The sequence below is a fragment of the Bolinopsis microptera genome, chromosome 10, assembly GCF_026151205.1.
Source record: "Bolinopsis microptera isolate Bmic1 chromosome 10, MBARI_Bmic_1.0, whole genome shotgun sequence".
NCBI classification, from domain to species: domain Eukaryota; kingdom Metazoa; phylum Ctenophora; class Tentaculata; order Lobata; family Bolinopsidae; genus Bolinopsis; species Bolinopsis microptera.
The window spans coordinates 11,286,637-11,307,578 of NC_087081.1; the positions used below are offsets into that span (position 1 = coordinate 11,286,637).

At 37.7% G+C, this 20,942-nt stretch overlaps 2 protein-coding genes across 7 annotated transcripts; one reads left to right on the forward strand and one right to left on the reverse strand.

Moving 5' to 3' along the window:
- The first annotated feature begins 1,249 nt into the window (after positions 1–1,249).
- LOC134822392 (zinc finger protein 180-like) lies at positions 1,250–20,923 on the forward strand. Of its 6 annotated transcripts, none has more exons than XM_063833424.1 (26): positions 1,250–1,353; positions 1,559–1,731; positions 1,946–2,082; positions 2,487–2,601; positions 2,746–2,837; positions 3,054–3,179; positions 3,337–3,445; positions 3,738–3,811; positions 4,028–4,159; positions 4,390–4,503; positions 4,829–4,913; positions 5,062–5,145; positions 5,371–5,459; positions 5,610–5,678; positions 6,089–6,237; positions 6,675–6,796; positions 7,011–7,090; positions 7,370–7,478; positions 7,700–7,845; positions 8,668–8,773; positions 9,204–9,349; positions 9,507–9,612; positions 11,642–11,766; positions 19,263–19,353; positions 19,566–19,693; positions 20,050–20,923. In XM_063833424.1, the coding sequence occupies exons 1-26, from the start codon at positions 1,283–1,285 to the stop codon at positions 20,077–20,079; spliced, it is 2,808 nt and encodes a 935-aa protein (XP_063689494.1). In that variant the 5' UTR covers positions 1,250–1,282; the 3' UTR covers positions 20,080–20,923. The 6 variants fall into 6 exon arrangements, with proteins under 6 accessions (XP_063689494.1, XP_063689495.1, XP_063689496.1 ...); XM_063833425.1 differs by having other exon boundaries at positions 6,098–6,237; positions 11,642–11,775; XM_063833426.1 differs by having other exon boundaries at positions 6,098–6,237.
- On the reverse strand, positions 12,907–15,605 carry LOC134822394 (procathepsin L-like). The gene is made up of 8 exons (XM_063833431.1): positions 15,463–15,605; positions 14,845–14,961; positions 14,655–14,732; positions 14,243–14,436; positions 14,007–14,135; positions 13,699–13,847; positions 13,321–13,404; positions 12,907–13,218 (listed from the first exon to the last, which is right to left on the reverse strand). The coding sequence occupies exons 1-8, from the start codon at positions 15,565–15,567 to the stop codon at positions 13,091–13,093; spliced, it is 984 nt and encodes a 327-aa protein (XP_063689501.1). The 5' UTR covers positions 15,568–15,605; the 3' UTR covers positions 12,907–13,090.
- Positions 20,924–20,942: the final 19 nt, after the last annotated feature.

Genomic DNA, 20,942 nt, shown 5'->3' on the forward strand with positions numbered 1-20,942 from the left:
TGCAAGGAATGTTCATATACTTGCTCTGTTAAATCAAGTCTTAATAAACACCAACGTACTCACACGGGACAGGAACTTTAAAATTTCCAGGAATGTTCTTATACAACTGTTAAACTTGTTGTGATCAGTCAAACTTTATTACAAACCAGTGTATTCACTGGTAGAAAATGTCAGTTTACTTCCACTTTTATATTATAAGTTCACTAACGAGGTATGATCAATGATTGCTTATATAATATATAATCTAGAAATTATCTCCGCATATGTTTAAAGTTATGTTTGAAAGCAATTTTTCTGATTTTAATTACAAAATTGTGCAGTTTGTTACACAGATGAATGTGAAATTAAGCTTTTGTCGATATTAAAGTAAATCATAATCTTCGATATATCTAACCATTAATTGAAACCCCATTAATTTTATTGTATTTCCAATATATGTATGTACTGAAGGGGTATCCTAAGAAGATTCTTGGTCTCATGCCAGGGCCCCTCCCACTTCCCAGTGGCGTAACGTCCCCCTCTTAAAGTAGGAACGTAAAATTGGATAATTTAGGTGATTTTATAGGGTACACCATTAAAATCTTTAAAGAAATGTGTCTCTAAAGCAAAACGCACAGTTTCTCAATTGTCCCACATTCGAACGATGATTTGGCACCACCCTAAGATGGCACCCCCCGCACGCCGGGGTCAGCGGGGCTCTTTGTTATGCCACTGGCCCCTCCTAATTCCACCCTCACTTTTCTGATCATTTGGCTGAGTTGACCGAGGAGACATTACACAGATTTTTCCATACATTAATACATGAAATTTACACCCCACTTAATTAGTCCAACAGTAAATTTGTGCTCTCTTTGTGCGATTTTCTTAAAGAAGGAAGTTTAATTCGAGGTCTATTTTTCGTATAGAATTTGAGTTAGTATGTGGATTGGTAAATAGCAGTAGAAAGCATTGAAATATATTGGCCTAGCGGAACTATGTTTCTGCCATAATAAATGATTATTGGAGTACAACAACCTTTGTTAAATCGCTACTTGCTGCTCAATATGATACAATAATTGTGTCTTATTAATGTAGGAAAAAAGTGCACTGTCTCATGTTTAAGTTCTGCAGGATTTGTTAATTGCTTCACGCAAAATGTAATAACCACTATTACGAGAAGAATAAAAGCACAATGCATGTTGATTGTTGCTTTTATTAACTATATTCTTTTCTTATATAATATGTTAAGAGTCAAGTGCGGAATTATTGACATTATTATTTAGTTTTAGGAAAGTGTAGAAACATGGATCATGGTCTTCCCGAAGAGATCATGGAAGGTGATGAGGTGGAACGACAAAACAACTGGTCTGAACGGTAAGATTTATTTTGAAAGTAGGAAATGTCATGTAGGATGCTCTGATCATATAATTTCATAATCGATTCAATATATTATAATGAATTAATAAGTTGTGTCTTAATACGCATTGAATGCATCATCCGAATTCTAATTTATTCTGATATTTTACTTTGATCACAACGTCATGTTACAATCAGAGATCAAATGTATCAATATTTGCAGGGAGTGGACTGACGACTATGAGGACCCAAACCGCCCGGGTGTGTCTCAGAACCCCAACATTCTGGCAATGCAAATGGAGCAGTTTGATGTCACTGACGCTGATCTACAACCCTCCACTTCTGATATGAGTGACCTGAGTGAATGTCATCCCACCCTGGGCGATGAGTATCCCAGTAAGTACTACTAAGAACTACAGATTATTTTCAAATTTTATGAATTTATCAGTCGGGTATATTGGCCCAGGTTAACTGGGTCTCGTACACATGTTCACAATTTCTTTGCCTAAAACAATCGAGGCACATATTATATAATACCATGATTTATGACTGTCAATTTCAGTCATAAATCAATATCTTACAATTTAATTAATAAAACATCTCACATCAGGAGTTAAAGAGTGTTTGTACATTAAATGGGTAGAAGACGAAGGATCAGAAGAAGCTCCAGGATGGTATTTTGGGACTGTAGAGAGTATCACTGACGATGGGAACTTCCTTATACTGTATGCTGATAATGCTACTGAGGTGAGAGTAATATTGAGTATTTTTATAACCGGTGCTAAACTTATTTGCAATGTTTCCACTTTTTGTGTTAAATTAGCGGAAATTAGTTGTGCAATGAACAAGAAACTGCATTATTATATCTGAAAAATGTGCTTAAAAATAAAGACCATTTTAAAAATTCTGATTTCTTTGACCGAAATTTCTTCTTTGGGTCAAGAACTATCCCTGAAAACCATCAGAACCAATCACTGGCCCTCATAAACCCTCTTTTGAAGCCGCTTAAAATGCCATATTGTGTGGATGTTTTATAATATAAAGACATAATATAATAAAGAGTTGACACAAATATTGTCCGGTCTAAATATCTCAATTTGTATTTAAATTCATTTGGTCAGAAATATCCCTCACTATTTTATTTTTTGTAGGTTCTGGACTTGACAAAGGTTGAATTCGTGTTGGCCAAACCAGGAGGAAAGTTCTTTTTGCAAGTTGAACCAAAGGTTTACAAGCCGAGAAGAAAGAAGAAACCTAAGAACAATGGTATGATATCTCTGTTCTAGAATAATAGTGTTATAATATGAGATCAATCTCTCACAAGTAATCTGCACTGTAAGCACGTAAGCACAGCGAACGCCATCAAATATTTAATTAAAATAGACTTGACTTATAACTCCGAATTTTCAGCTATGAAACCCCGAAAGTCCGCAGTTAAGCGATCTCCCAAAAAACAAGCTCCACTTCAAGTTGTGGAAGAGGAGGAGGAGGAGGAGGAAGAGGTTTGTTATTTTAGATTTTATCTTTTTGAGGGGTTTCAAGTCCCCCTCACCATGCGCTGTTCTGACATAATGACTATGGCAATTATCTTATTTCGTTCATATTGAAACCTAACTATCCGTGTATATTTTTTAATTGGTATTATAATGATCCGTGTATAATATGTATAATTATCCGTGTATACCGTATAATTGGTATAATTACTCGATGTAATACAGGACGAGGGTGTTGCGGAGGGAGATGGGTTAGAGGACACTGAGGAGAGCTCACGTGACATCATCAGGAAGGTGTTGAGACAGTACGAGGAACAACAGGCTTCTCTAGACCCTGATCATCATGAGGAGGTTGCTAATTAGCTCTGAGAAAATCAATTAGTCGATTATCTAATTAGTTACCTTTATATTTGCTCATCAATGCTCTTTGAGATTTAGGAACTTCGTTGCTGGACTGTAAACTTTTAAACGTGTTTAAGAAAATGCTGACATTGTTAATTAATTGTAGGATATTAGAGAAGAAGCACATGAGGACGATGACATGGGGTCTGATACTGAACACATAGCGATGGAGCAGAGGAGAGGGCCTCAGGAGCAGGATGCTAATATGATAATTGGTAATTAATTGATCAAGCAGCTTTTATATAAGTTATAATAGATATGGTTATAATCTGTAATTCTAGAAATTGTGGATTATGAATGAATTATTATTTCAGAAGGGTTAGACTTCCTACTGCTTTCTAGTCTTGAAATGCGGACACTAACCTTATCATTTTATAACGCGTCTGAACTATGATTATTTATGATGAAAAGGTTAGTTTCAGCATTATTACCCCTATTCATCATCCAGCGTGCTTCTCTAAACTATTTCTTTAATTTTGACATCTTCTCACTAATGCCTCATTATAGAAGAAGAAGAAGAAGAAGAGGAAGAAGACATAGTAGACGAGGACCAGGAACTGCAACATGAGCCCCAACCCATGGTATGATGACAATTTGTTTTATTTTTTATCACAGTATGCAGTTGTCTGTTGTAGGTTAAGGTATCTTTTTTCGCTCTTGTGAGTGATTTGATCATATTACACTGAGTGGAGACTCTCACTTCGTCCCAAACAATCAAATTATGCAGTTTTCAATTAACGATCAATTAACATTTATTGTGGTCAATTAATAATCAACTAAATGTGTGAACTGTGAAGGTATCAAATGAAGACCACGTGGAACAGCCTGACGAGCCCGAAGTGCCAGTCAGATATATCGAGAGTGGGAATATTATTATACCTTCAAATATTGCTGCTAGACACCCTCAGTCTCAGATCATCTTGGTGCAGGTAAAGTTGAATGCTGTGAACAATCCTGATATATTATTGAGTTAAATTATTTACTAAAATTTGTTATAATTATTATCAATTATTACCATCAATATAGCTGAAATTAGATGATGTTTTCGAAGAATCACCGTTCTGAAACTTGTAAACATTACTAGAAATCCACCTTAAACGAGGTTTATTTAACCAATACTTAATTATTATAATTAATTAATTACAAATATCTGTTGCAGCGGGGACCTAACGGAGAGTTAGAAGAAGTAACCCAGACTCAGGAGCTACAAGCCGAGGAAGTACCCGAGGAACCTCCCCTACCTGTAGCAACCATCATCGAGGAGACTACCCAGGTTAACTTCTTTAGCTGTTAATTAACCTGTTAATTAATTAATTGATCGATTAATATTTAATAAGCTATTATCCTTATTACTTATATACGAATTTGATTATTGATTTAAATTCAGCATCGTGTAGTCTGAGAGTCTGTAAACTTATCACTTATTGTATTTTTACAACATGACTAATCTGCACTCTGCATCGATATGAAGAATTTACAGATATGTTTTACCTACATTATATTATTATGTTTTAACTATCTCTATTCCCGTTAATCAATTATATTTACTTCTGTAGGCCTATTAACGGCTATTAAGGGTATTAATTAATTATTAATAGGTGAACGGTGTAGAGGGTCACATAGAGGAGGAACATGAGTATGAGGTGGAGGAGGAGCAGCCGGAGCAGGAGCTGGAGGGAGATGGTACGTTATTATAGATAGGCACGCTTCTATGTTTATTGAAATCAATCAATTCAATAGTATTTGACAATTGGTTGGAGATTTCGTATGAACTGAGGAAACCTCTTTCGGCTGCATTAAAAAAAGTAATTTAACAAAATAAACTCCCCAGACAGTGCCACAGAGATAGTGTATCCGGACGATGAAGAGGAAGAAGCTAGTGATGAGGAGGGAGAAGATAGGCACGCCTCTATAGGTACCAGTTTAATTGATCACTAATCGGCTACTAATTGATAGCAGCTTGGTAATGGTAATCACTAATAGAGAGTTCGGGTAGTTTCTTTATGGAAGCTTGATATACCAATATCAGAGTTACGGATACTATCTCAATTGACCTTGTAAGGGGGTTAAATTAAATTGGTCGGTAAATAATTTAATAGTTAACTTATCGGGTGATGAATCAAACTTTTAATTACTTCAGAAATACACGATAAGATGAGACCCGTTTATGTTAGAAGAAGTAACGCAACTGAAGTTGTTGTGGATAGAAATGGCAACCAAGTTCTACAGGTACAATTTCACCATGAAATTATTTCCAGTTCAGAAAAATAATGTCGGGACCGTTCTTCATCAAGGAAATTTTCTTTTCGAATAGAGCCTCAAATAGAACGCTTTTTTTCAAGAGATGCCTCAGATAGCATTATTACATTTTCTACCCAGCGCGGTAATGTACAGTTGGTAAGAAGAATGGACACTGAGGAATACATGCCGCCCCACTCTAGCGAGCAGGTCAGCCTAAAAGATTTTAATCTTACCTGCTAATTAGTCCTGGGGTGCACTGCCTTACCAACTTACAAAGTTATCAGGTTACCAACTTGGTTTCCAGGTAACCAACTTGGTCACCAGGTTATCAACTTGGTTACCAGGTTACCAACTTGGTTACCAGGTTACCAACTTGGTAACCAGGTTAACAACTTGGTTACCAGGTTAACAGCTTGGTTACCAGGTTACCAACTTGGTCACTAAGTTACCAACTTGGTCACTAAGTTACCAACTTGTCACTAAGTTACCAACTTGGTCACCAGGTTACCAACTCTGTTACCAGGTTACCAACTTGGTCACCAACTTGGTTACCAGGTTACCAACTCGGTTACCGCGCTATCAAACAAGTTACAACAGGTTTTAAAACCGTTATCTAGAACTCACAGGTTGAGCGGTACGATGGTCGTATTATAAGCTCAGAGCAGATGATGATGTCGAACAGAACACAGTTTAGCGGAAGGGATGAAGCGTCAAGACGTGGTGGCCGTGGTGGCTATGACGAGCAGGGCTCGCAACCGATGCAACAGTAAGTAACCATAGCAGTTACAAATAATAACCATGGTTACAAGTTTGGTAACACAACTTGGTAACCTCACAACTTGGTAACCTCACAACTTGGTAACCTCACAACTTGGTAACATCACAACTTGGTAACCTCACAACTTGGTAACCTCACAACTTGGTAACCTCACAACTTGGTAACCTCACGACTTGGTAACCTCACAATTTGGTAACCTCACAACTTGGTAACCTCACAACTTGGTGACCTCACAACTTGGTAACCTCACAATTTGGTAACCTCACAACTTGGTAACCTCACAACTTGGTAACCTCACAACTTGGTAACCTCACAACTTGGTAACCTCACAACTTGGTAACCTTCAACTTGGTAACCTCACAACTTGGTAACCTCACAACTTGTTAACCTCACAACTTGGTAACCTCACGATTTTATCAACTCAGGAGAGATGTTGAGAACTATAACCAGATAGGTTACCAGGATGATGAGCACGCTGATGATTTGGAGCGACTCCAGGGAAGACTGATTACTGAAGACGCCATGAACATGCTCGACCATGACAAAGGTATTGTTATCATTACATTGACATGCTTCTGGAGTCTAGGCGTGGATAACTTGGTATTCACGTAATGTTCTCTGATAATATAGAATTTACTTAGAAGTCGAATTGTCATGGTCTATAATACATTTTTTTTGGCATGTGACTATTTCCGACAGATAAATTAGAAAATGTAAGCCCCAAATTATTCCGGAATAATTATCATGATTGCACCTTTTAGGAGAGGGAGAGGACGATGATTATAGTGGTGACGATGAGCAAGATCCCAGAATGCCTCGACGACGGGGCAAATACGTCAGGGTAAGTTCGACCACCAGCTTGTCCACATACTTGATATATCTTACGTTCACGAATTAAATCGATATGCTTTGAGCTATTTTACATGCTTGGAGTACTTTTATTTTATGAATTGAGGTTGATATTCTTTGACCTCTTGTGAATATTTGCTTTAAGTTAAGATTGTTTTTCGCGCATTTATAACTGAATAAAAGTCTGAAAAAATGTTACACGTACATTTTAAAAACAGCAGAAGAAGCTGGGTATTTTATAAAAACCTGTCCTCATAACCTTACTATTCAGAAAACACCAGAAGAATTGGACCAAGTTCCCAGACCGTGGCAGTGTGAATTCTGTCCTCGAGCCTTCCCCAACAAATATCATCTCCAGATTCATCTCCGTACCCATACTGGTATGTCAAACATCTTGATTCTTTAATTTGGATCATTACTTTTTAAGAAATCAAGATTATCTTGATTTCGTAATAAGTGCTCCATATCACGAAGATTAGTGGCTTGATTTTCATTAAGTCAGGACAGCAATTTCCGCAGAAAGATTTTTTTATTGATGCAATTATCTACAATTGGTTTTCCCAAGAGGTACGTCTTGATATTATACCGCCGAAATTTTCAGGAGAAAAACCGTATCGATGCACAGAGTGTGACATGGCTTTCTCACATTCCTCAAACCTTTGTTCCCATATTCGGACCCACAACGGAATCAAACCGTACAAATGTAAACACTGCGGAAAAGAGTTTGGAAGGTCCAATAACATGAAAGTAAGTACTCGCAAAAACAAACTCATATTTCAAATTTCCCTCCCGGCATACTTTAGCAGTGTTAACGATGTCAAGCTTTACGCGTATACTCTAAATGTAGAGTACATCCAAATGCCTCCTTTTCCAACTTGATCAACTATATAAAAATATCTGCCGTTGAACATTTTCCTTGGGTTTTTCGGTTCCGTTTCCAGTTTGAGTCCATTCTTCAGATAGTTCTCATGTATTTGGGTTATCGTGCATGATTTTGCATAATTTATTTGCATGTTAGTCTACCGACAAGCGCCTGGTAACAGTGTAAAGATTCATAATTTTGCGCGGGCGCTTCGCGCGCGAATTCTAATGCTTACAACTTCTGCTCTAACGAAAATCACATCATTGTCAGCAATGTAAAGTACAGCATCGCTCGCAGCGCCCAAGTAGTGAGCGCGCGCATTATTCCATATATGGCCAAACACTTCCTTATGCCAATAGATTATATGCATCTCCCGCCAAACTATATGCTGGTCGTCAGTCGTCACACTGTGTGACTATCGTCCCTCAAATTCGGTCGAATTTTGATTTAAAACCATCTGAATCTAAAGACCTAACAAAACCAATCTCCAATCTTGATCATTATAATTTCTCTTTCTAATAAGATGTGACTCCACGGTTTATTCTCATGTTTGATCTAAGGAAGTGCGAAACTAAACTTGTAATTTTTCCTCCCAAACGTATTCTAGCGGTTTTAGTTAACTATAGTTACTCGTTAACTACTAATGCGTCCAGGACTGCAGCTAAAATTGTGAATGTCATTATCAATCTTACTGACTATAATTTCAGGCTCACACTCGCATACACACGGGAGAAAAGCCGTTCGAGTGCAGGTTTTGCGGTAAAGCCTTCAGATTTGGCAACCATCTTACTATTCACGAGCGGTCCCATACAGGTTATTTAGTATTTCATTTGATGAGTTAGAGAGAATTCTTGGAATTCCTCACTTTTTTATTGGTTTGTAACGTGCTATGTTGATTGACAGACTATTTAGTCAGTGATTCTGGTACCATACCAAGGACTGATACCCAAATTATAGCCGGGACTCAAATTATCAAACAGGAAAACATGTCAGGATAAGGACCCGGAATGTTTTGCTTGCATATTTGGTACTGTGGCCACACGTGACCAGTAAAGCAATGTCTTTGAAGCCGGTTTTTTAGTATTTAGAACTGGTTTAGTTATTAATTTATTTAAAAGAAAGGCCGAAACTAGTTGAGTCTTCAGCAGATCACCCTGGAATACGTCGTATCATTTGTTTGATGACACTTAATTTATTTAAAATAAATATTAACTACATGCCCCAACTCCGCCTATTTTATCAGGAGAGCGACCCTACAAGTGTACCTACTGTGACAGAGCGTTTAGGAACAGCAGTAACCTCCGTACCCACGAGCGTCTCCACACGGACGAGCGCCCTTACCGCTGCCGTTACTGTGACCGAGCCTTCAGCGGCTCTGGCAATCTTCATGTGAGATTTAATTAATTTGACATATCCCTTTTATTAATTTTGATTTCATGGTCAAAACTAATTCTTGCTTAGAACAAACGATACAACTTATTCACCCAACAATGAATTTAAATTGATTAGCGAATTGACCAATTAGCTAATTAACCAATTAACCCAGGCTCACGAGCGTGTCCACACGGGTGAACGTCCCTTCCAATGTGATGTGTGCTCTAAAGCATTCTCCCAATCCTCTACACTCCGTATACACCAGCGTATACATACAGGTATGTCAGTGTGGATATCATTATACACAGCGTATAGTTACTATATTATAACACACAGTGGGCTACCATGCTAGCATAGGCCTAAAATCGACTTTCTTAAATTTCTTTGAAAATAAGCTTTCCTTATTGTAAAACGCTAGCCCGATTTCATGCAAGATACCGTAATTAAAAACTTTGCAAGATGCCAAAATGGCGTCGCGTGAAAAAATAGCATTTTTCACTGTCAAGAAATTTTGCCTTTTTTAGCCAAAAATTGCCTAATATTTATTATTATGGGCTAAAATGCCTGATCAAGGCAGTTTTCAATAATTGAAATATAGTATAGTACTTAAGAATACTCAGCCATCTAAAAAAAACTGTGTGACTTTAACATTTTCACCTGATTTTTGACCGCGCCTTTTTTATGGCGCGTATTTTAGGCAATTTTTGGGGTATTTAACGACAGAGATCGTTGTTGGTTTGCAATAGTTCGGTATAATGCATGGTATCATCAGAAAGCTTAGACAATTCCCTATCAGATGCAATAAGAATCACTTTGGGCAACTTTGGGCAACTCTGTTTACAAAATTAAGAAACTCAAAAATTGGGTAAAATTTGCTGCATTTTTAGATAATTTATGAGCTCAATTTTGCTATTAAATTGACATATTTTAGTTATTCTCCATGTTTGTGGCATTTTTTGCATCCTAGACCAGATGCATATGGATGAAAAATCAAAATATCACAATTATTATAGTTAAAATTGATAAAAATCCAAAAAATCGTGATTTTAAACTTAATTTTTGAAAATACCAGGAACAATTTTGGTGTTTCAGAAAATTTTGGTCATATAAATGGGCACAACTTTTGTTCTGATCAATATTTTTTCATAATTCAAAAAGATTAGAGTTCCTAAGATAGCTGTCCTTCGTTTACAGTTCATAAAAGAGCTTTAAAATTGATTAAACCTCTAAAAAAACAACTTTTCCTGGGATCAGCCTCCTATTTTTGGACTACAAGATTGCTCAAAATCGGCCCAAAAATTTTTTCTGAGACATTTTCGGCCCTGTAAATGATTGGAATCGTATTTTTGTACCCAAATTACCTTAGAAACAAAGTTAGGGGCATGTGTGATGGTCTAAAATACCCTATGCTAGCATGACCCCCACTCACAGCCCACTGTGTAACACTGCTACCTTCCTTACCTTGCTGTATCTATTTGTGGACTAGATTTATTAGAGGGAGTAGGGCAGCATTTTTTCAGTTTTTGGGGTCTGGAATTTTCAATTAAGAAGTGTTGAATCACTGTCAGTCTAACCTAAAGTTCAGAAAACGGTTTCTAAGTAAAAATACGTAAAATTAGACCAATGCTCTTAAACGTTTTAAAAGAAATTGAAGTATCAATTTCTCAAGAACTTTAACGCCCAATAATTCGTCATTCGCCCTCATTAAGTCAAGCAGCATCCGGGCCGGAAGTAATAAGAATTTGTTGCTTTGCAGGTTGAACATATTGTTCATCGCGTCAGTGTTGATTTCTAGATCGGATATTTGAATAAAGAGACAGTAAAACCCCGATTTACTGCAGCCATTTCCTTCCCCCAAATAGGGCCCTTGAACATACATAATTTAAACAATCAAACCCCCGATTTAAGGCGGCTCTTTCCTTTCTCAGTAAACCGAGATTTTACTGAAATAAGAAAAATGAACTCTTTTCCTACGTTTTCAAATTTACAGTCTTGAAATTGTGCAATGTGCATAATCCCTGCAAACAACTGCACACGATGAAAGCTTGGAACTGTTTAACTGAAATAAAGTCTAGAACTATTTGAAAATTATACTTTTTCACTACGGGTGGGGCTAGATTTAGCACCAATTCACTGACATCTGACAGTTGGGGCTCAAGAACTTTTAGTATTTCCATAAAGTTTTAAGTTTCGTCGTTGTAATTTTCACATATGAGACCGAATAATAGCCTTATCAAAGACAACTTATAAAACAATAAATAAATTAACTGTTATAATTAACTAATCAAATAAATCCTCTCTTATCAGGTGACAAACGGTACCAATGCTCTCTGTGCGGTAGAAGGTTCATCCAGAGTAACCACCTGAAGACTCATCTAAGGAGAATGCACCACATTGACGATAGCCTCCCCAGCATTAGGACCATGCACAAGGTACAAAAGGTTTTTAAAACACCCAAAGGGCGGGGGAGGAGGGTGGGGTTTACATTTTTAGTTACTCCCATACCAAACTGCAAAACTAATGTAACAGAATGTATTTAGATTATATATTCCCATTTATTCCCCCTTGGTTCTTCATCGAACTTATTTCCCACGTATTTCTCCCACACTTCATCCTATCCCTGCTCCATCTTCACGCTATCACCTGACCTGTCTACCACAGATGAAACGCTTCCCTCCTAACAAGGGAGGAACTGACAGCTCTTCTTTGCATGTCCACTTTTGGAGTTTACACCCTTCAACTTGGAGTTATACTGATTGTACAAGTTTGTACAAGTGTCTAATTTACTCGTCGACGGTCGAAACCAACTCTCGAGATCTAACAATTTTGTTCTTTGCACCCAGTAGTGGTTCGGTGTCGTAGCACGTGACGTTTAACTTTCAGCTGTCACATGAAGCGCCAGGTGAGTCACGTGACGAGACTCAACTCTCAGATCACGTGAACTCGTTATGAGGTCACGTGACAGTGCAATTATATCACGTGACCTACAGTTGTTGACAGATCTGGTTTTACTGTGCTCTGCCCGAAATTGACTGACTGGCATCTGAAAACGAGCAACTGTGGGTTTGGTCCTGCTTAGACCTGCCCACTACAGAATTGCTCCAGACTTAGAGACTGAAGACAAGTTCAGTCTCATTCTGTTGTCCGGTCGCCGTGAAATATTGGGTATTTCAGAAATTATTCTAAATATTAGACATGGGTGTTAGCCAGTTGTTTGCCAGTAGTTAGCCAGTAGTTTCAGTATAAATCTTCCGCAGTTCTGCGGTAAGTTGCAAGGGCCATATGTTATAATTACTGATCCTGTCAGCAGTATATTGAGTAAAGAGCTTCGGATGATCTTTCGTCTATTAAAGAAGAGCGCCCTACTTAGTAACTCCTTAGTAACTCCTTAGTAACTCAACAGAAACGTGTAAACTGTAGTAACTAGATACCATAGAGCGACTCGAAAGTGGGATCGCTGTTATAATAGTGGCAACGTTCATATTTGCTATCTATTTCATGTGAACTATATTATTTACGATCATATCCATTGAGTTCATTGGGGATGTAGTCAAATTGGAAACATTGTATTTAGAAAACATAATACTAAGGTTACATAATACAAAAAGTTACAGTAATAAGAACAGTATACAAACTTATAGAAAATCCAAAAAAAGAAAACAAAAACGTTCAATAAAACCTATCTCCTCTGAACGACACAACCCTGTCAAAACATCCCCTGTATTTTAAGATCTGTTTTAAAATAAATCCTTGTGTTTAACATTCGGGAATGCTGGGGTAAGTAGCGATACCGCACTGGTTGTCTTTGTTTCGTCTCATCTTGATGTATCCATCCAGACCCCACTGGGTACCCCAGGAGTTCTTCACCAGGAAGTAGTCTTTTCCTGGAAAGTTTTTTGTTTTAAATGAATAAGTCTTACATTTTTTACCCTGAAAATTAAATGAAGCTGTAGAAAAATAGAAAAAACTCTTCAACAACGTCTTACCTGAGTCGGTATCAGTTCCGTATCCAATAGCCAGGACACCGTGGTTCAGGGAGGCGTCGCAAGCAGGGTTATCATATACTCCAGCTTAAAAGGGGCGTGGTTTAACATATTTAAAATAGTTGAGCTATTAACATGAGTGTTGAAATGGTTCATATTACGATGAGCTTGGTAAAGTGGTTGGTTTAGCGAACTAATGGTTATACTGTCAGGTGATATATGAGCATGTTGTGTCAATATAAAAAGGTTTCTTAGCTTAATTTAGTCGTGAAATCTATACTCTGCGATCAGCTCGAAATTGGCATAGTCAACCCCCTCCGGCCTCCCCCTCCTACCACTCCCTGGATTTGCATCCTATACAAAAATATAACTTTGACTCACAGTTGTAAAACTGGAAGTCCCTCTGTCCAGCGTTGATAGCAATAGCCACGGGTCCCTTGAGCGCCAGTACAGCAGTCAGTGCATCCTCATCCTCCTGCTTTACGTAGTAGTAGTTGGTGACCTGACCTGCTTTAGATTTGGCATCGTATCTGAAGGAGGAGCATTTGTTAGCTTGTTGAATTATTTCGTTACTAATTTTAGCTGTCTGTGAGATACATAAATTAATTGGTTTGAGCGATGTGATGGTTAATATGTAGTTAAACCTTATTAGAATCAATTGATATAAATTAATTAGAAGGTTGTATCACTTGCACTTGTCGGATTCCTTCATGGTGTAAGGGTATGCTGCTTCGCTGTCGATACCTCCTTGTTCCATGATGTAATAGAAGGCTCTGTCAAACATACCACCATTGCATCCGTTGTTTCCATAGTTCCAACTGAAAATGTAGAATAACTTAGCTGTCATCAAACTTCTTGATATGACACCTAGGCCGCAGTACCTACTATCAACATAATATAATGAGTTATAAAATCACTGCCCGACCTGCAATCCATGATCTGCTGCTCGGAGAAGGACTTGAGTGTTCCAGTCTTGATAGCACAGGCTCCCTCCAGAGCCCCAGTGGTGCTGAAGGAGTAACAAGATCCACAGGACCCCTGGTTTTTAACAGGTGTCACAGCTTTCTGGTCCCTCCAGTCCATGGTTTTGGGGATGTTAACCCAGGGTGGCAGGGCGAGCTGGGAGAAATTTGTTTATTTATTCGATTGTATTCTTTTAATCTATTCAAGAAAATGCATCAAATATTGAATCAAAGGCACGCTAAGCAAGCCAAGGAATAATTTTCGCATATTTTTCAAGAGTTCTAGGCCTCGGACTTGTTCAATATAGAAAATGGGATTTAGTCTGTCTGCTAGGTGGAACCAATGTTATCCGAGTTGGTTGAAAGCCAACTTACAGCGATCATGTCTTTAGTAGCCCTAGTGATAGCATCATCAGTGACAGGGGACAACATTGCCTTGTACTCCTCGTGAGTCTGATGGAAAAGTTGGTTAATTAACTAATTTCTTAATCGGTAATTAGATCAGTTAGCTTGTTAAAAGATGGACGTTACTAAACAACTTCTTTAATGTATTCGAGTAAATCACCATGTCAGCGTATTGATTGAGTTTGAAGGTTGCTCCGTTGTTTTCGGCGTTCTTCTGTTTCACAAACGCAGCATTGTCCAGCCAAATCATCGTTCTCATGGCACGCACTGTTCCACTCTGTAGGATAATTAATTATGATTAATTATAATTAAATTTTTAGCTGTACCTATTTAATAATATCTGCAGGATAATGCTGACGTCATATTGACGTCACTTTAAATTATTGCGGCCTTAAAATATGGTTCAAGTGTAAAGATTGTCCTATGATTAATTGCAACCGTAGCACAGATGAGTAGTTACACAGTGCATGTCTTTAAGATTAACTAGTAAGATGACAAGTCAATTATTTAGGACATCAGTCTTAAGTTTTTAAAACTTAAAATTAGTGCTGGGCGGACCAAATTTCCCTATATTTTCCTTTTCCATTGTCAGGGAGGTGATTCGATACATTTAGTGCTGGTTCACAAATCTTCCAAAACCTTCAAAGCTAGAAATGTTGATTGTTGATGTATCTAATTCTGGCTATACACTGTATATTTAGCTTTACCTCCGAACATTATTTAATTCCTGAAACTAGTTTGCTGTAATGAATATAATTTTAATTAAATATTAACTTACCTCGTATGTCTTGCCGTGGTCGAAGGCCCACTGTTGGAAGTGTTCCAGTGATACTTCATAGCTGACAGTCAGCGATACGAGGGACAGAAGGAGAAAAACCAGCATTTCTACTAAATTTGTTATTATTTTCTTGCAAAAACAGCTTGAATATTTAAAAAAAGGGCGAAAGATCGAATTATGAAATAAATCTAGTTCACAAAAAAGAGTTCGGAGAGACCTATCAACGAATTCAAGAGACACTCGATTTTTATTACAAACGGTAAAAAAATGACATGAAAGTGACCTGACCCACAAGGTTCTAAAGCAACCAAACAGTAAATGTGATTTCTAATGTCCCATGATACGACTGATAAGACTTGTTGATAACACTTTGTCAGTAAGATAATCTACCATTAAATCTGATTTTGGGTTACAATGCAATCTTGGCCACTAGCTTCTCAACGTCAAAGTTGGCGTTATTTTGCTTGATGGTACATCAATGATGGTTGAAAATAAGGTACGTTCAGGTATTAAGATGTAAAAAATGTGGTATCAAATATTCTGTGGGCTCTTCGCTATCTTTATCTTGTGATAGGAAAGAAGCCACTTCAAGCTACATTTTATGAATAATAATTTACAGGATATTTTGTAGCATTTATTGCTTGGATATAATAATAATAATATGTAGTTCTGACTTCTGAGTTCTGACTTTGACAGAATATTCATTATTCACCTTTAATCTAGGATATGATGCTTGGTGTTCATGATGTCTTGACACCAATGTTGTATGATAATGTTGATAAACACATCTACAATACAATATTATAGTGCAAGTGTTGATAATAGTACATAGTGCTAGTAGAAGTATAAGGTATTGTAGTGACTCAACCTATTTTTGTTGATACCAACTAAGTTCTTAATTTCTCTTTGCCGTGCGATACCGACCTGTGCTGGTCCACAAATCTTGCAAAACCTTCAAAGCTAGACAATAAACATGTATCTAATTCTGGCTATACCCTGTAGATTTAGCTTTACCTCCAAACATTATTTAATTCCTGAAACTAGTTTGCTGTAATGAATATAATTTTAATTAAATATTAACTTACCTCGTATGTCTTGCCGTGGTCGAAGGCCCACTGTTGGAAGTGTTCCAGTGATACTTCATAGCTGACAGTCAGCGATACGAGGGACAGAAGGAGAAAAACCAGCATTTCTACCAAATTTGTTGTTATTTTCTTGCAAAAACAGCTTGAATATAAAAAGTAGGTGAAAAATCGAATTATGAAATAAATCTAGTTCACAAAAAAAGAGTTAGTTCGGAGAGACTGACAACAAAATTAAGAGATACTCAATTTTTCTTACAAACGGTTTAAAATGACATGAAAGTGACCTGACCCAAGGTTATAAAGCAACCATACAGTAAATGTGATTTCTAATGTCCCATGATACGACTGATAAGACTTGTTGATAACACTGTCAGTAAGATTATCTACTTGCCCATTGGTCAAGTGCTTATCCACCTGTAAATCTGATTTGACGACCGAGAAAGTATTAGTATCTCAACTTATCTTTTGACTTTCATTGAGGCAGAGTATCAAGTTTTATAAGTTACAAGTTGGTATCAAAGTATGTTTCGTTAACTTAATAAGCTAAGCTTGTTATCTAGCACAGAAACTATTTTGTCGAGAAAACCATGCGGCAAAACCACGAACTCGCTATGATACGATTTAAAAAATAGGCAATAGGCATGAGTGATGAGAAAGAAATTGTTGCAATTTCCAACATTCTCGAGAAAAATAACGCGAACGTGGGGTTTTGGGTTACAGTGCAATCTTGGTCACTAGCTTCTCAACGTCAAAGTTGGCGTTATTTTGCTTGATGGTACATCAATAATGGTTGGAAATAGGGTAGGTTCAAGTACTAAGATGTACTAAGATAGGATATTATGATTCTTGGAGTTCATGATGTCATGACACAAATGTGGTATGATAATGTTGATAAACACATCTACAATATTATAGTGCAAGTGTTTATAATAGTACATAGTGCTAGTAGAAGTATAAGGTATTGTAGTGACTCAACCTATTTTTGTTGATACCAACTAAGTTCTTCATTTCTCTTTGCCGTGTGATACCGACCAATAGTGATTCAAATGATGAGATGACATGAATAAATTAGTACTTACCATTTCCTTGGTGATATAATAACATGAAAGTAACTGTGCTGAGGATAGTCAAGCAGGAAACGTTATACCCTACCGGATCTATAGTCAGGTTCCTTACCTTACAGTTTTTATTCCGGAATTTCTGACCAGGAACTATTGTCCAACGTATGATGTGACCATATCTTGGCGTGAGGCTCGTACGTTGTACTTGTCGGCTGAAATATTTGAATTGACACGGAAATATATGGATATGTTGGTGGTTCATTATTAGTTACATTCGTCAATATCTCATCTCTAATCTCTGACGAAAATGTTGTGGCTAGAGTCCGGACTCATGTTGTGGCTAGAGTCCGGACTCAACAGTTGCATCAAAACTTGTTGCAGGATGTAGACAACTCCGACACATACATAGTATGAACCCGTCCGTGACAAACACCAACTTAATACTCCAATACGTTTCTTTCGGAGTATCGACAATTTTATCTCGCCCTAACTTGCCCTGACTGTATTGTCATGGAGTGATAAGTTTATGGAAAACTTAAAACGACGTAACACTAACCGGCAAGCACGTGACACTTCTTGAAACCTAATTGTACTGTTAGGGTGTTTGAGCTACACTAACTGGTGTGGTGGCACCACGTGACGTCATCATGTGACGAACTGTCTCAGTTGGTGCGCGTGTTTCCAACCCTTAGAGAAGGAAACCACGCGACCATTCACGGCAGCAGAACTCTTACGAAAATGCGAGGCTACCTGATTTTGTGATGATAAAGTAGAGTTATTTAGTCACCTGATGAAGGGATCAGAACCACGAGTGCCACGTACCACCACGGCACAGGACCACGTGCGCGCGCCGCAACAGATCACGTGTTTTCAGTCGGAGATCACGTGACACGACGAAGTCAGTCACGTGACAACACAACCCAACGAAAGTGCTGACACGTTTTACCTGCCTCGGACCGACCTGTCAGCAAGTTGTAAGCGGAGAACGAGAGTTGGACACCTCAGTTCTCTCCCTTGTCTAGTTTGGTTTGTCAGCTCTCTCCGTTCTAAGAGAGATTGAGATGTTCTGTTTCACGCTAACACTGCTCCTCCGCGGTGATGCTTTCTCGGGGATTTTGCGTTTGAAGTCTGAACGTACTTCTTCAACCATTCGTTTTACTTGATCATGGCATCACCCAGTCCCTGAGTGTATCTCAGCACTGAAATTGTAATCAAACATGATCTCTCTTATTCGCTCTCATCCTCCACGCTACTCAGGTTAGTTGGAAGATTCTCAATATTTCTGGATTTACCTTCAATCCCATCGTCATTCCAAGCCCTCAATAGCCACTTTACTTGAGGGACAAACCAGAAAATCTGAAACTACGGTTACACCTCTTCGTTCTTCCCCTCTACCCTTGACCCCCCCCCCCCCCCCCCCCCCCCCCATAAAATATATAAATCTGTTTTTAAATTTGATTAAAACGTATGTTAACCTATAACTGCAAAAATTAAAATAATCCCTTGTATTGCTTTATAAATTTAATCTCAATACGTGACCATGAACAAAATATTTAAATTGAAATTGACTTATTAAATCTAAATATAAATTCCATGATATCCTTAACAGAGTCTTCTTTGGTTTTGGAGGAAGGTTAAAATTCTTCATTTTCAGGCGGACCCCTATGGAATGCAGTCGTTGAACCCTAACCATTACCGTGTCGTTACAAAGCAGGAACCGGATGACATGGATCACTATGACAGAGGTAAGCATTACTCAGTTTATTACTCAATATATTACTCATTTTATTAATCAGTTGATTAGTCAGGTAATTACTCAATTAATAACTCAGTTTTAATGAGAGACTCATTTTTTATTGCTCCGAGCATCTCAGCTTAAAACAAGCAAACATGTACTAGGCAAGATAACCCCGTTTTTCACTTATCAATCTTTAATTTACGTGGCATTAAATTTCAGAAATGCAGAAGCCCACCATGCTGAAAGCCCCAAAGCAAGATAGAATGGACACTCTCCGACCAAGTCCACTGATTGTTGACGACGATGTCAGAGCTAAAACTTGGGGTCCTGGATCTCCTCTCCTCCATGTTAGTATAATTTAGCACAAACATCACGTGTCAATACATGACGTTATTATATCACGTGGTTGTGACGTCATATCTACGTCCAGACTCCGTGTGTCACCTGTGAAATAGAGACACGCCCGCTCTTTACGGAATTATCATAATTTTCAGACAGTTAGTTGGGTGTCAGGCGCACATTTTTTGTCATATCTGTCAGATATAATGTGTCGCGTGACCTAAAATAATGTGTCACGTGACCTAGATCCCACACTTAGGTGGCGTCCGCCTTACAACCTGTCAACCTAACTCGATGTACACCTTATTAAGCTTCACTTCACTTAATGTTCTCAGTGCAGTTGTTTATAATGATGTTCTTTCAGGGCGACGTAGAAAACCATCGTAACCATTGAGAAGTGAAGAATAAATGGAAAAGGTTATGACGTCACGTGGTTGGTTGTTTGAACTACGTCACAAAATATTACGTGATGACGTCGTGTGACTTTTTAATGACGTTATACTAGAGATAAGAACTGCAACGTTAATGTGAGGATTGTGGGAGTAAGAATAAACCACTTAATCGCTAATTACACTTGTTTAGCTAATTACTGTACTCCGAAAAGCAAATTTCGTATATTCTTCAGGGTTTTGACTTCATGTATTCGCAAAGTGAGTTATAAACATAATGATTTCAGAATTTAATTCGAAGCTTCTAACTTGTTTAATGTTGAGTTTTTGAGGCTTGGAAGCTGCATTGTAAATTTCTTGTTTATTCTCGGATTAGCTTGGGATATTTAAGCAAGATCTTTGTTATTACATAATTAACTTAAGTGTAGTATATCCGCTGGTGACCAACGTAATAATATGTTATCGTCGATTTTCCTTTTTCTTGATATCTGTTATCCGTGTTCGATTTTGAAGTTGCTACTTCGTTCAAAATCCTTATTTCTGGCACTTTATATAATGCGTACTTAAATTTTCGAAGCTTTCAGTCTTACGCTTTTAATATCTTCGGTCATAGACTTTGGTATTCAATTTAGATCTTAAAGGAATATTTGGAACCAAATTGTATCAATCGTCCGTGTTTTTCATGTATCGCAATTGGACAGTATCAATCATTTAAGGTAACATTTGAGCTCATAATGTCATTGTCACACGAAACATTTTTAACCAGCACTTTATTTTTTGCCAATCGAAATAATCCATCTCCTTGTATCTTATATTAATCATGTATTAGCCACTATATCAGTTAAGTTATTCATTTGTTTCACTGCTT